Raw genomic sequence first — 12,141 nt, forward strand, 5'->3', positions numbered from 1 at the left:
AAAGGAAAAGGAAAAGAAAAAGAAAAAGAAAGAGAAAAAAGAGAAAAAGAAAGAAAAAAAGGGAAAAGGAAAAGGAAAAGGAAAAAGGAAAAGGAAAAAGGAAAAGGAAAAAGGAAAAGGAAAAAGGAAAAAGGAAAAAGGAAAAAGGAAAAGGAAAAAGGAAAAGGAAAAAGGAAAAGGAAAAAGGAAAAGGAAAAAGGAAAAGAAAAAACAAAAAAGAAAAGGAAAAAAAGGACAAAAGCTATGGCCCTCCTGAGCTCTCCACACCCAGCAAATTACAAGGAAATTTGTAAGTGCACAGTTGGGAAAATGTCACACCACAACCCACCATTTGCATACAGAAGCTTTCCCTGAGTAGTGTGGTCTCCAGACTGGCGGGGTAGCTGTGGTTTACTGTACACACAGCAATCCTAGAACTGTTAAAACAGCAGGTAAAACAAATATTTTATGTCTATACTCTTGTAGTGCATTCTGCGCACACTACCTTGGACTGCCTAGCTGTGCCAGGCAAGACTTTACCACTGGAAAATATGTTTGAATAGACTCTTTAATTTAAAAATAATTCCAACAGCATTTGCATAGCAGAACGGCTTCAATGCTCCTCCCAAATCCTCAGACCTACAGGCAATTACAGAAACAGCACAGCTGGGTAATGGAAGGAACGCTGGAATACATACTGGCACCTCCTGGAAATAGCATAGGAATGGCCTAGGAAGTGCTCAGGTGACCCCCCTGCCATGTTAACTCCACACCACCTCCTCCTCAAGGAGTAACATTATATATTTATACAGTGGGGACAGGAAGGTGACTAGGCCTGCTATAGCTGAGATCTTGGTGTTAAAACAACCTGGGCTGGCTGCACGGAGGGCTGGCTGGGCACCCGCACCGCTAACCGGGCGGCAGTCCCCAGGCTCCCTCACGGCCTCCACACCCCTCAGGCGCCTCCGCCCCGTCCCTCCCTCATGGCTCCCAGCCCCTCATCCCTCAATTCCCGCTGCCCATCCAGCCCTTCATCCCCTCCAGCCCTGCTGCCCCTTGTCTCCGCCACCCTCACTCTACTTGTCCCCCCCTACCCTGCAGCCCCCTCAGCCTTCACCCCCTAGAGCCCCTCATTCCCTCACCCATCTCTTTTCCTTCATTCCTCTCATTCCTTTTATCCCCTCGTATCCCTTTCGTTCTCGGCGTCCCGCCACTCCATAGTCCCTATCATCCCCCTTGCTCCTTCATTCCCTCATCGCTACCATTCCCCCATTCCCTCATCCCTCACATTCCCTCATTCCATTCCCTCACTCCTTTATCCCCTCATTCCTTTATCCCCCTCACTCCTTCATTCCCTCATCCCCCATTCCCTCATCTCTCTCATTCCCTCATCCCTCACATTGTCATTCCTTCATTCCACTCCCTCACTCCTTTATCCCCCTCACTCCTTTATTCCCTCATCACCTCATTCCTTCATCCCTCTCATTCTCTCACTTCTTCCTTCCCTCCTCCCTCTCATTCCCCATTTCCTCATCCCCCCATTCCCTCATGCCTTCATCCCATTCCCTCACTCCTTTATGCCCCTCAGTCCTTTATTCCTTCATTCCCTCGTCCCCCTCATCCCTTCACTCCCGCATTCCCGCCCCCACCGACCCGCACGCACGCGCACTCGGCCCCCGCCACCCCCCGGAGCGGCGGGGCCGCGCATGCGCGGCGGGGGCGGGGCCGGCGCTCGCCGGGAGCGGCGGGAGGAGGAGGAGGAGGAGGAGGAGAAGGAGGAAAAAGAGGAGGAAAAGGAAAAAGGAGGAGGAGCGCACGGTACGTGAGGGGCGGCGAGCGGGGCTGGTCCCTCCCGCTGTCCCCGGCCCTGTCCGCCCGGGGCCGGGAAGACCGTGGAAAGGAGGAAAAGGAAAAAAATCTGTGCGGGGCTCGCCTGGCCTCCAAGCAGCCGGCCTGGCCCGTGTCCGAGCGGGACGGGCCCGTGCGGGTGGCTCGGGGCTCCTTCACGGAGTGTGGAGAAGGGAGCGCTGCCAGGGATGCCAGCAATGCAGCCTAACATGTGCAGGGGCTGCCAGAGCACGGGCCGGGCTCTGCTCGGCGCTGCCAGTGCCAGCAGCAGCAGCAGCAGCAGCCATCGAAGAAAGGGCAGCGAGGGGCAGGGCAGCAGGAGGGAGAACTTGTGTGCATGGAGGGACAGCAGAGCCCTGGAACAGCTGCCCAGGGAGGGCCGGGAGTGTCCCTGTGTGGAGCCATCCCAGCCCCAGCTGGGCACCTTCCTGTGCCCCTGCCTGGCCAGGGCTGGGCTGGGAGCTCCAGAGGGACATTCCAGCCTCAGGGATGTGGGATTCGGTGATTCTTCACAGCTGGGATTTTCCAGAAGCACACATTTTCAACCCTGTGAGGGAGCTGTGTGCTCTGTACGTTTTTCAATGAGGGCGGTTTGCATCCCTTCATCAGGGCTGGGGCACTTGGGGAGTTGCAGAAGCACCTGCACGGAGCCTTGGGTTAACTGCTGCTGAGACTAATGTGTTTCAAGTGCTAATAAATAACTTTTGTCGTGGGCAGGCAGGATGATGATGTGGCTCAGGGTCAGATACTGAAAAATAATGAGCATTGTGTGACATGCTGTGTCACTTGTATTCCTTGTTAAGGAGAGGTGTGATCTGGTTGTAATAGTTACAGGTTGTTGTTGTGACAGCCACTGACGGGACAAGGGGAATGGCTTTAAAATTGGAAAAAAATATGTTTGGAGTAAACAATGGGAAGAAATCCTTCCCTGTGAGGGTGGGCAGGCCCTGGCACAGGGTGCCCAGAGCAGCTGTGGCTGCCCCTGGATCCCTGGCAGTGCCCAAGGCCAGGCTGGACACTGGGGCTGGGAGCAGCTGGGACAGTGAAAGGTGTCCCTGCCCATGGAACAAGATGATTTGATGGTTCTTTCCATCCAAACCATTCTGTGATTCAGTGGTTTGTGGTGCTGCCTGATGTCCACGAACACATTAAACCAACTCTGTTTGAGACACATCCTCATTGAAATGGGCAAGGGGGGGGGGGGGGGGCGGGCAAGCAAAAATGACCAAAGAGAAAAATTTCATCTTCAAAACCCTGTGAGAAAACCCTTTGAGGGACAGGGAAGTTTTGAAGCCACATTTTTGGGCTGCACTGCACTGCTAAGGAAATACATGTTAAAAAGTGCAGCTCTGGGCTGCCCAGTACAGGGAAGACACCACAATACTGGAACCAGTCCAGCAAAGAGCCCCAGAGATGATTAAGGGTGTTTGGTGAGGCAAGGCTGAGCGAGCTGGGAGGAATGAGCCTGGAGAAGAGAAGGGGTCAGTGGGATCTTCTGAATGCCCATAAATACGTGGTGGGAGGGAATAAAGAAGATGGAGCCAGACCTTCTTCAGTCGAGGCAACACAAGAGGCAACAAGCACAAACTGATAGGTAAATGCTTCGAGGTAAATAGAAGACAAAAATATTCCCTGCTGTGGTAATTGAGCAGTGAAACAGGTTCCCCAGAGAGGCTGTGGCTTCTGCATCCTTGGAGATAACCAAAACCCAGATGGAAACAAACCTGAGCAGCCTGCTGCAGTTGACACTGCTGAGACCAGGGGGAATGGACCAAAGGTCTCTTCCAGCCTCAGCTGTTCTGCTGAGCCATGATTCCCTGATGGAATTGAAGAAAAGTCTTTGTCTTATTTAAAGCTATAGTTTGTTTTTTTTTGGTTTTTTTTGTTTTTTTTGTTTGTTTTTTCCCTATGCCTTGTTATTTTGCTATTCAGCTTCTGTAAATTAGTGAAATTTCTTGGTGATCTGCCAGCACTGACCTTTGGTTTGCTCTGCAGGTATCCTGTGGCATGGCAGGTGAAGAAGACTTCTTTTTGGAGGAGAAGAGATTCAGGCAGTTCTGTGAAGAGTTTGTTAAGCATTCACAACAGATAGGAGACGGCTGGGAGTGGAGAACTAGCAAGGTAAAGCAATCTGAGTGTTGGCTTCTAGAGAATCTTGGTGGGCTTTTTGAGCCACCACAACCTGAAACATCCTTTAACTGCCCGGGTGTGTTGAGGTGAGGGCTTGGGCCAGTGCAGGTATTGAACAGGGCTGTGGATCTCTGAATCCTGCCCCTTTTTCAGCTCTGGGCAGAACCAGACAATGAATGTGGTGTCACTGTGAAATTCGGTCCCTCCTACTCTGGGCAACTGTGTGTGGTTTTATAGCCAAGGTTCACTTTAACCCTTCAGGCTGAAATAGCACGTGGTCTTTGTTCTAGATCCTTGGCTTAGTGCTTTCATTACAATACCTGTCAGTTGCATACAGCAACCAGAAATACCTGCCAGTATTAATGATCAATTCTCATTATTTGCTGCTTCTCCATAACTTTCAAACCTCTGCAATAATAACTACATATTGTTTCTAGGTCATTAATCAAAATTTTAAATAGCACAGGGCTAAGACTAATCCCAAAGGACCCCATTAGAATCACTTCTTTTATGATGATTTACCCATTTTTTAAGTTACACTTTGAGATCTGTGAATTAATAAATTTTCATCCTATGGCATGTGTAAGATCAGTGTGGAATTGTTTTAATTATTTTAAATTTCCACTTGTGGAATCCACAGATATCTTAGGAAATTCTGAGCATGCGTTGTTCCAACTTGTATGTTTATCAACCAGACATGTCTTCTGAAATTACACTGACAAATTCTGTTTTCTTTAAGAAGAATGCTTTTGCTATACATATTTTTTCATTTACTGAGTTCTGTATGACTTTTGTTATTTTGCTCAGGCTAATGTCAAACTAATATGTGTATAGGTACACAAATTGTCCAGTATATGTATTATAGCGTATAAATATATATTGATACAGTATATAAAAATTTATTGTTACAGTATATGAAGATGCATTGATACCTGCTTGCTTTCTTCAACATGTAGGTTTTCATGTTCTATTATTTGTGTATTCTATCTTTCTGTTGTAGAAAATCTGCTACTCTAGGTTTTGTTTTGTTTTGCTTTTTAGAGTTTAATGGCTTCAGTGTTTTCCCATGTTTTCAAGAATTTTTTTGGAGAAAAGTCATGCTTTTTCCAATGTATGCCATCATTTTTACGTGTGTAGTTGTACATTAATATTTGTAACCCTTCCATCACAGACAATCAGAATTTCAGTAAGAGGGAGAAGAGGGAGGACCTTGGACTTAGATTTGTTCTATTGAGGAGTTTTTATAAGAGTGCAAATATTAGCCAAGTGTTACAATGCACCCTTTCTTACAGAAAACCATTTGAAACTTTAGATTTCAGTTCAAGGCTATATTTGTGAGGATTTATTCAACAAAGAAAGATGCTCTGAGCCTCTACTGGGAATTTAATACATGGGTCAAAGTCTGAACTTTCTGTGAAATAAGAAGCTTTGCTGGAAATAGCAGAATGAGATAGATTTTTGTTCTCATATTAAAAAAAATTCTAAGAGGGTTGTTTTCTTTTTCTCATGGGCCAAGTTGGTGACTCTGTGATTTCAGTGTGTGATAAAAACCTGGCCATGGAGACCATCCATTTACAGTGTGGAGTCTGAGAAGAAAGTTTTTCCTCAACAAGATGTCTCATTGTCTTTTTTGCCCCTTTTTTTTTTTTTTTTAAACCAGTATATGTGTTGTGGGAAGTTTGGGGCACTCTTAATTTTGCTGATGTAATGCACTTGGATCCCATTCCTCATTCCTGACTCACGTGAATAGACCCATTGATAGCAGTGAGACCACACAAGTGAGCCAGGCTGGTAGAGCTGTGTTCCCGTGTTTTCTGTGGAGATTAAATTTAGATGATGAAATACTCATTGTTCTCGTGGAGCTGGCTCTTGGTGCAAAAGCTCACATGGCCCAGGCAGAACCCTGTATTTATAGCTGTAAGTGAAATGTTCCAAATGATGTTATTTTTATAATGTGTTTTCTTGGTTTGGGTTTTTTTTTTTCCACTGGAAGAAAGCTGTAAAAAAGCCAAGAGCACCTCTCCTGCAGGAGCTGGTGGAGCTGAGCTTGGGTGCTGCTGTTAAGGATGAATGGTTAAATCTTGCTGTGGAAGTCGAGATTTAGCTGAGGAAAACAAGGCCCTATTTGCTCTCTGCTTTGTGTTTGTTTCATATTTGGTGAGGTTAATCCAGGTAATCATACCAAAAGCTGCATTAGTTCCCTTTCGCTTTTGGTACAGCTGCAGGAGGAAGGGACTCCCTTAGCACATTTAGTGGGATCAGGGTTCTGGCTCCAGTCGTAATTTACAGGGGTATAGAAGAGTGCAGAACACCACTGAGTGCAGCAGGAGGGATGCTGCCACAGAGACTGCTGGCTCCAGGTCTCCATCCATCCATCCATCCATCCATCCATCCATCCATCCATCCATCCATCCATCCATCCATCCATCCATCCATCCATCCATCCATCCATCCATCCATCCATCCATCCATCCATCCATCCATCCATCATCCATCATCCATCATCCATCCATCCATCCATCCATCCATCCATCCATCCATCCATCCATCCATCCATCCATCCATCCATCCATCCATCCATCCATCCATCCACCCACCCACCCACCCACCCACCCACCCATCCATCCATCCATCCATCCATCCATCCATCCATCCATCCATCCATCCATCCAGTTTCCTCGTGGCACTCACAGAGTGCAAGGGCTGTGAAGTTTGGCTGCGCTCTCCTGGGGGGAAGAAGCGGCTCAGGGAGGAGGAGGAGGAGGCTCAGTGCAGCCCTGCTCTGGCACAGCTCACTGTGCCGTGGGGCATTTCCCCCTCTGTGGGTGGCTGCAGCCCTTCCTCTGCTGCTCTTGGTGGGACAAACACCTGTGCAGGGATCTTTCCTCCTGCTGGCACTGGTGGGAAGCTCCATGAGGAGACGCTTGAGAGGGAGTTGAGAGTGAGAGGAGTGGATTTTCCATCACCAGTTTAGGCTTAGCTTTTCTTTCACCATTCTCTGCACACTGGGTTCCTCCCTGCACAGGCTGCACTTGGCTCTGCAGCCAAGGCTTGCAGGAACTTTTGGTGGGTTTGTGCTCTTAATGAGATTTGTTGAGAAAATAAGGCATAAAGTAGAAGAAGTGAGCAATGTAATTGGCTATACTGTTATTCATGCTTCAATGGGAAAAGTACACGTAGAGTGCATTACCCTTTTTTTAATGTGTGAAACTTGATCAGAACAAAGTAAACAAGTAGCTCATAATAGGTTTTGGAGGTATGTTTAATCTACAGTATCTTTGGAAAGAGAGAACTAGTGTGTCAGTATAAAACCTGTGGTGGTTTGAAGGTAAAAATAAATGGCATAAACTATGTCAGCAATGACAAATTAACCAAAGAGTTAAATCATAGTTAAATTTGCAGTCTTGTCTAAAAATTTAGTGCTATGTTAATTAATTTTGTAGTGAGACTGTTTTGAATAGAATCCTTTTCCATCAGATGTTGTGCATATGCTGTTTGTCTAAAATAAAACGTAATGAAACAGCTAATAAACTCCCAATTTATTTGTTTCCTTTGAGGAGTAAATCCTCAACGTGCAACTACTGTTCTTTGTGTTCTGTACTTGCTTTCTTCCTTTCAGAGTGTACCTATTATTAAGCGTTTTCTCTCCTCTTGTTCCTAATTAGGAAAAATAAAATGTGCAGGTAGACAGGCCAGTAATGCAGGAAAACTCCTAAACCTTTCTTCTGCCACTCTGGGATTGTTCAAGGGCACTTAACAATTGTGGGCTGTGTGGCCTGGGAAGCAAAATGATAAAATGGGAACTGGGAGAAGGCACAGCTTCATCTGTTTTCTCTTACATTTCACCTCAGAGGTGATCAAGGGAGGAAACAAGTTGTGACTCTGCATACATAAGTTCTGAAGTGGTTTTGTTTTCTTTTGCTTTCAGAACTTTGTAAAGTTAGAGGGGGAAACAGAGCAAAACCAAACCAGCCTCGCAAGAGTTGGGACGTTAATCCTGGCACGAATGCATTGAAATAGGTCAAAATCGTTAATAGCTCCTCATCTCTTCATCACCTTGGTGCACTGCCTTCCCGTTCCTTGGCACTTATCCTGATCCCCAGGGTGCAGTTGTCTTATTCCATTAATAGCTGTATTAAACTTTGTTTTTGCTGTTGAGGTCTTTGACTTCCTTCAACACCAAGAGCTGGTGTAAACCATCCGTGAGAAGGTGCTGAGGAGCACTGCAGTCATCAGTGCCTATAAAAAGACTTGGAGCCTGTGCCTAAATACCATGCTCTGTTTATTTTCTGGAACAGTGAAGGCATTTACCATTTTGGTTACAGAAAATGTCTTTTTTCTTTCTCTTTTTCTGAACGCAGGACCTTGGTGATGGTTATCTTAGTAAGACACATTTCCAAGTAAGAAACAGACACATCCCACCAGACCTCAAGGAGAAAAACAATGATAACGCTGAACAAATATTATTTGCACATGTAGAAGTAAGTACACATTTTTGAATTTATGTGTTTATAAAATAAGTAATAAAAATAAAAACCACTATGCTACTAAGTCCTTCCAGCAAGACTTCAGATCTGAAGTTACCAGTGGCTTTTAATTAGTTGTCGTACAGTTATAGAAAAACTAATTAATACACCTCATTGAGTATTGGTGATGAAAATTGGGAAGAAATGAAAAAGATTCCAGCATCCTTTGTGTAGGTGTTCTCCTCATATGATAGTATTTCTTGGCATTTTTATTCAATAACATTAAAGAAACTTTTTTTTTGTGTGTGTGTTTGTTTGGAAAAAGGTTAATCATCAACATTTATTTATCTTAGAGGTAAATGTTAGTTAAAAGAATAAAGGAAACTTTGAGGTTAATGCTCACTTGAAGTGATATTTATTGAATAAGACTTTTATACTCAACGGCTACTTTTCTGCTGTGGAACTGTAGAAAAGTAGCCATTGAGTATAAAAAGTAGCCTCAGACTTAAAGACTGAGCAATTTCTTGGAACTGGTGGGGGGCAATGAGGTGTTCCTGAAGGAGAATAAGTGTCTTTCTTCCAGAAAATGAAAACTCTGGTTGCACTGATCTGAATAATTATTTGCTTGCTTGAGTTTTCATTAGAGCTCCAGATTATTGACTAATCAGGATATAAATGACAGGGATTCCCTCCCTTGTTGTGTTGTTACCATAAAAAAGAAAATAAATCTTGGATTATAATAGACTGAAAGCAATGTATTGTGTATGCTATAAGCTGTTGAATAGGTGGATGTGGTAAACTTTGCAGTTGCCTTTTTCTGCAGTTCCTTTCCTTTTTTCATCAGGACTCTGATTGCATTTTTTTCCCCACTGAGACTCTGGTACATTTAAGACTTTTCTGGTTTGAAATGAGTATTCTTTTGGCCTGGTTTCTGAAGGAAATGGCACTTAAAACAATTGTGCTATTAGACTGTGATACAGTAATTTCTACTGATTTTTGAGCTCACTCACAGATTTCAGCTGCATTTTAAAGAGGGATAGATATCCAAGTCATTTAACGAATAGCTGAGGCATTTTTCAAGCTTTTCTTTAAATTGTATTCTCGTATTTTGTAGAAAGAAGGTGGGTATCAGTGCATCAGGGGTTGTTATTTAATTGTCATTAACAACAGTGTTTGTATACTTCAGTCCTGACTTGTAACAACAGATTACTGTTTGTATTGAAAATTGCTTTTGATTATTGTGACCTTTTTTTTTCCCCTTAAATAATGAAGCAAGTCTTCGTTATAGAGTGCATTGTAAAAGAACACCTGTAAAAAGCTATTGAGTCCTTTTCTGGTGTCAGTTACAGAAAATATCATAAAGCAAAAGAGACTTCAGAGTCTCTAACACACTGACATGTTAAATACACTGAAAAATTATAATAAATAATACACTGAAATAAGATTCCAGGCCAAGTTTTGTGATTTATCAAGATGCTGAAGTGAGCAGTCCTAGAGATATTTGGAAAGATTTCTTTGTTTTGAGCCACAGTAATGTGCATGTTGGAAGGACCCTCTTGGAGAAGGAGCCTTTGTACCTGTCGTGTAGGAGCAGTAAAGATGAAGAGTGAAACAAGAGGAAGGTCTCAGAAAATTATGGAGGTTATAAGACCATAAGAAAAATAATTTACTTTCTTCTCCAAAATATTCAATGCCTAATAGATATGATGTAAAATTTACATTCTACATTGAGCTGGAGGGTTACCAGACTGTTAAGGTTATTTAATCTATCAAATAGGAAAATGAAATTTGCTTTGGATATGTACAGTAAAGCTGTGTGTTTAACACTAAGAAATATGAAAATGGTGACTGTAGAGAGGTTACATTTTCTTAGGCACAGTAGTTCCTGTGTAAGATGCATGTTCTTTTTCACAGATATTGAGTGTTAGAGACCAATTCCACTCTTAATAACAATCTGTTATTTAAATAGGTGTTAGGTTTTGGTTTTTTTTTTTTTTTTAGTTTTAATATATGTTGTACCCATAAATCACATGGTGTAATGGAATTACTGCAATCTGTTTGAGTAAGTTATTGAAATACATTCTGATGAAAAGCAAAAGTTGTGATCTTGGTGGAGAATGGAAAGGTTTCTTCTGCCTCTGTGCATTCAATATTTACTCTTTTTTTTAATTAAAAAAATTTATTTTTATATATTTGGAGCTTTAAAAAGCTCTAAATAGGAAATAAAATTTATTTTGTAAAGAAAATCAGCCATTCACTGATAGTTGCATATTTCACAATTTTCAGTTCCAGAGTTACTGTTATGATTTCTCTATATTGTGTCTCTGTTATTTGTATCTTATTGGAATATTTCCATCTGACTAATCTGATCTCCTCCAAGGTGTGGTAGATACGATGCATGGGCATATAATAATATAATTAACCAGGAACAGTAAGAAAGGAAAAATAAGGAAATTAAGATCTGAGTAATCAACATTCATTGTTAGGAACAATCAGTGTTGACACAAATAAAAAAAGAATGTGCTGTGGAATATGCAAGGGCATAAGAGGCCAGAAGATTTTCCTCCCCTCATCCTGGAAATCCAGTTCAAAGGTTAGAAACAGAACATCTGTTTTGGCAGACAAGGTGAAATTTTGGAGGAAAATCAGAAGACAGGTTTTTGAAGTGAAGTTATGGGAAGGTTATTCATAGTGAGGATTTAACTCCTGTGTACGGGATTGAACCCAAGACACATCAGGGAGGAGGTGATGTAGAATAAATCATAAATATATCCTGTTGTAGTGGGGTACATTTAGCTGTTAAAACTGCAGGGGGGCAAAATTATCATTGAAACCTAATGATATGATAAAGAAAATACACAAATAGCCTGAAGTAACTTCATTCAAATAGAAAATCAATTATCAGTTATCACAGTTTCAAAAATGTGCAAATCTTATGGGATCTACTGGAAACCTGACCATTTTACTTGGAGTTTGTGTCACTTCATTGATTAGCATGGAGGGTTAATGTTTCCAGCCTTCCATCTCCTTGATTGGTGTCTAAATATCAGGAGCCTTCCTGGTGAAGGAGTGATGAATAACTTTGTATTCTGGTCTTTTCCACAGAGCAGTCTGTATTATGTGCTGGTTCCTTTTATACAAGTTGTGTTTTCATCTGAAAACCAAGAATAAAATTCTATGTGGGTTTCTTTCTGCTTATTTTAGATATCTGCAATATAGAGCTTGTCACTTAAATCTTTGTTTCAGCCTGAGGAGGTAAAAAAGCATTTTTGGGTATAAATCAGTTGACCTATTTTAGGTGTCTCCTCTAAGAGAGGATGAGTCTAAAAGTGAGTGTTTTTCCTCGGGGGTGATCAAGGTTAAGCTACATGGCTGTAGATGCCTGCATGTTGTCATGTGAGCCCCCTACAACAAAAGGTGGCTCTGGGCTCCTCACAGCACTGGGAATTTGTGCTGGTGACTTCACTGGAGCTGAGATTTCACTCTGATGGTGGAGCTCATACTTAGCTGAGGGTTGTGTTTTGTGAAGTAGCAACTTAAAGACAGTTTAAGGAAGTTTGTCTTTTTGTACTTGGCAGTGTCTCAGTTGTCAAGCTGTTTATCTTAATGAGGTGCCTGGGGATCCTGTGTTAGGCAGACCCTATTTTTCCATTTTTCCTTCCTCCTGGAAAAGGATTCACACTGCTCTTCTGGAATGCCATCCTCTGTTTTTTGTGGT

At 42.8% G+C, this 12,141-nt stretch overlaps 1 protein-coding gene across 2 annotated transcripts in view; it reads left to right on the plus strand.

Moving 5' to 3' along the window:
• Nucleotides 1-1,705: 1,705 nt before the first annotated feature.
• Nucleotides 1,706-12,141, plus strand: part of ATG10 (autophagy related 10) — a 61,675-nt gene continuing 51,239 nt past the window's right edge. For both annotated transcript variants that reach the window (XM_063181517.1, XM_063181518.1), the window contains exons 1-3: nt 1,706-1,797; nt 3,823-3,948; nt 8,319-8,438. In XM_063181517.1, the coding sequence (XP_063037587.1) occupies nt 3,835-3,948; nt 8,319-8,438 (234 nt within the window). In that variant the 5' untranslated portion in view covers nt 1,706-1,797; nt 3,823-3,834. The remainder of the gene's footprint in view (nt 1,798-3,822; nt 3,949-8,318; nt 8,439-12,141) is intronic.

This window comes from Melospiza melodia, chromosome Z, assembly GCF_035770615.1.
Source record: "Melospiza melodia melodia isolate bMelMel2 chromosome Z, bMelMel2.pri, whole genome shotgun sequence".
Classification (NCBI taxonomy): Eukaryota; Metazoa; Chordata; class Aves; order Passeriformes; family Passerellidae; genus Melospiza; species Melospiza melodia.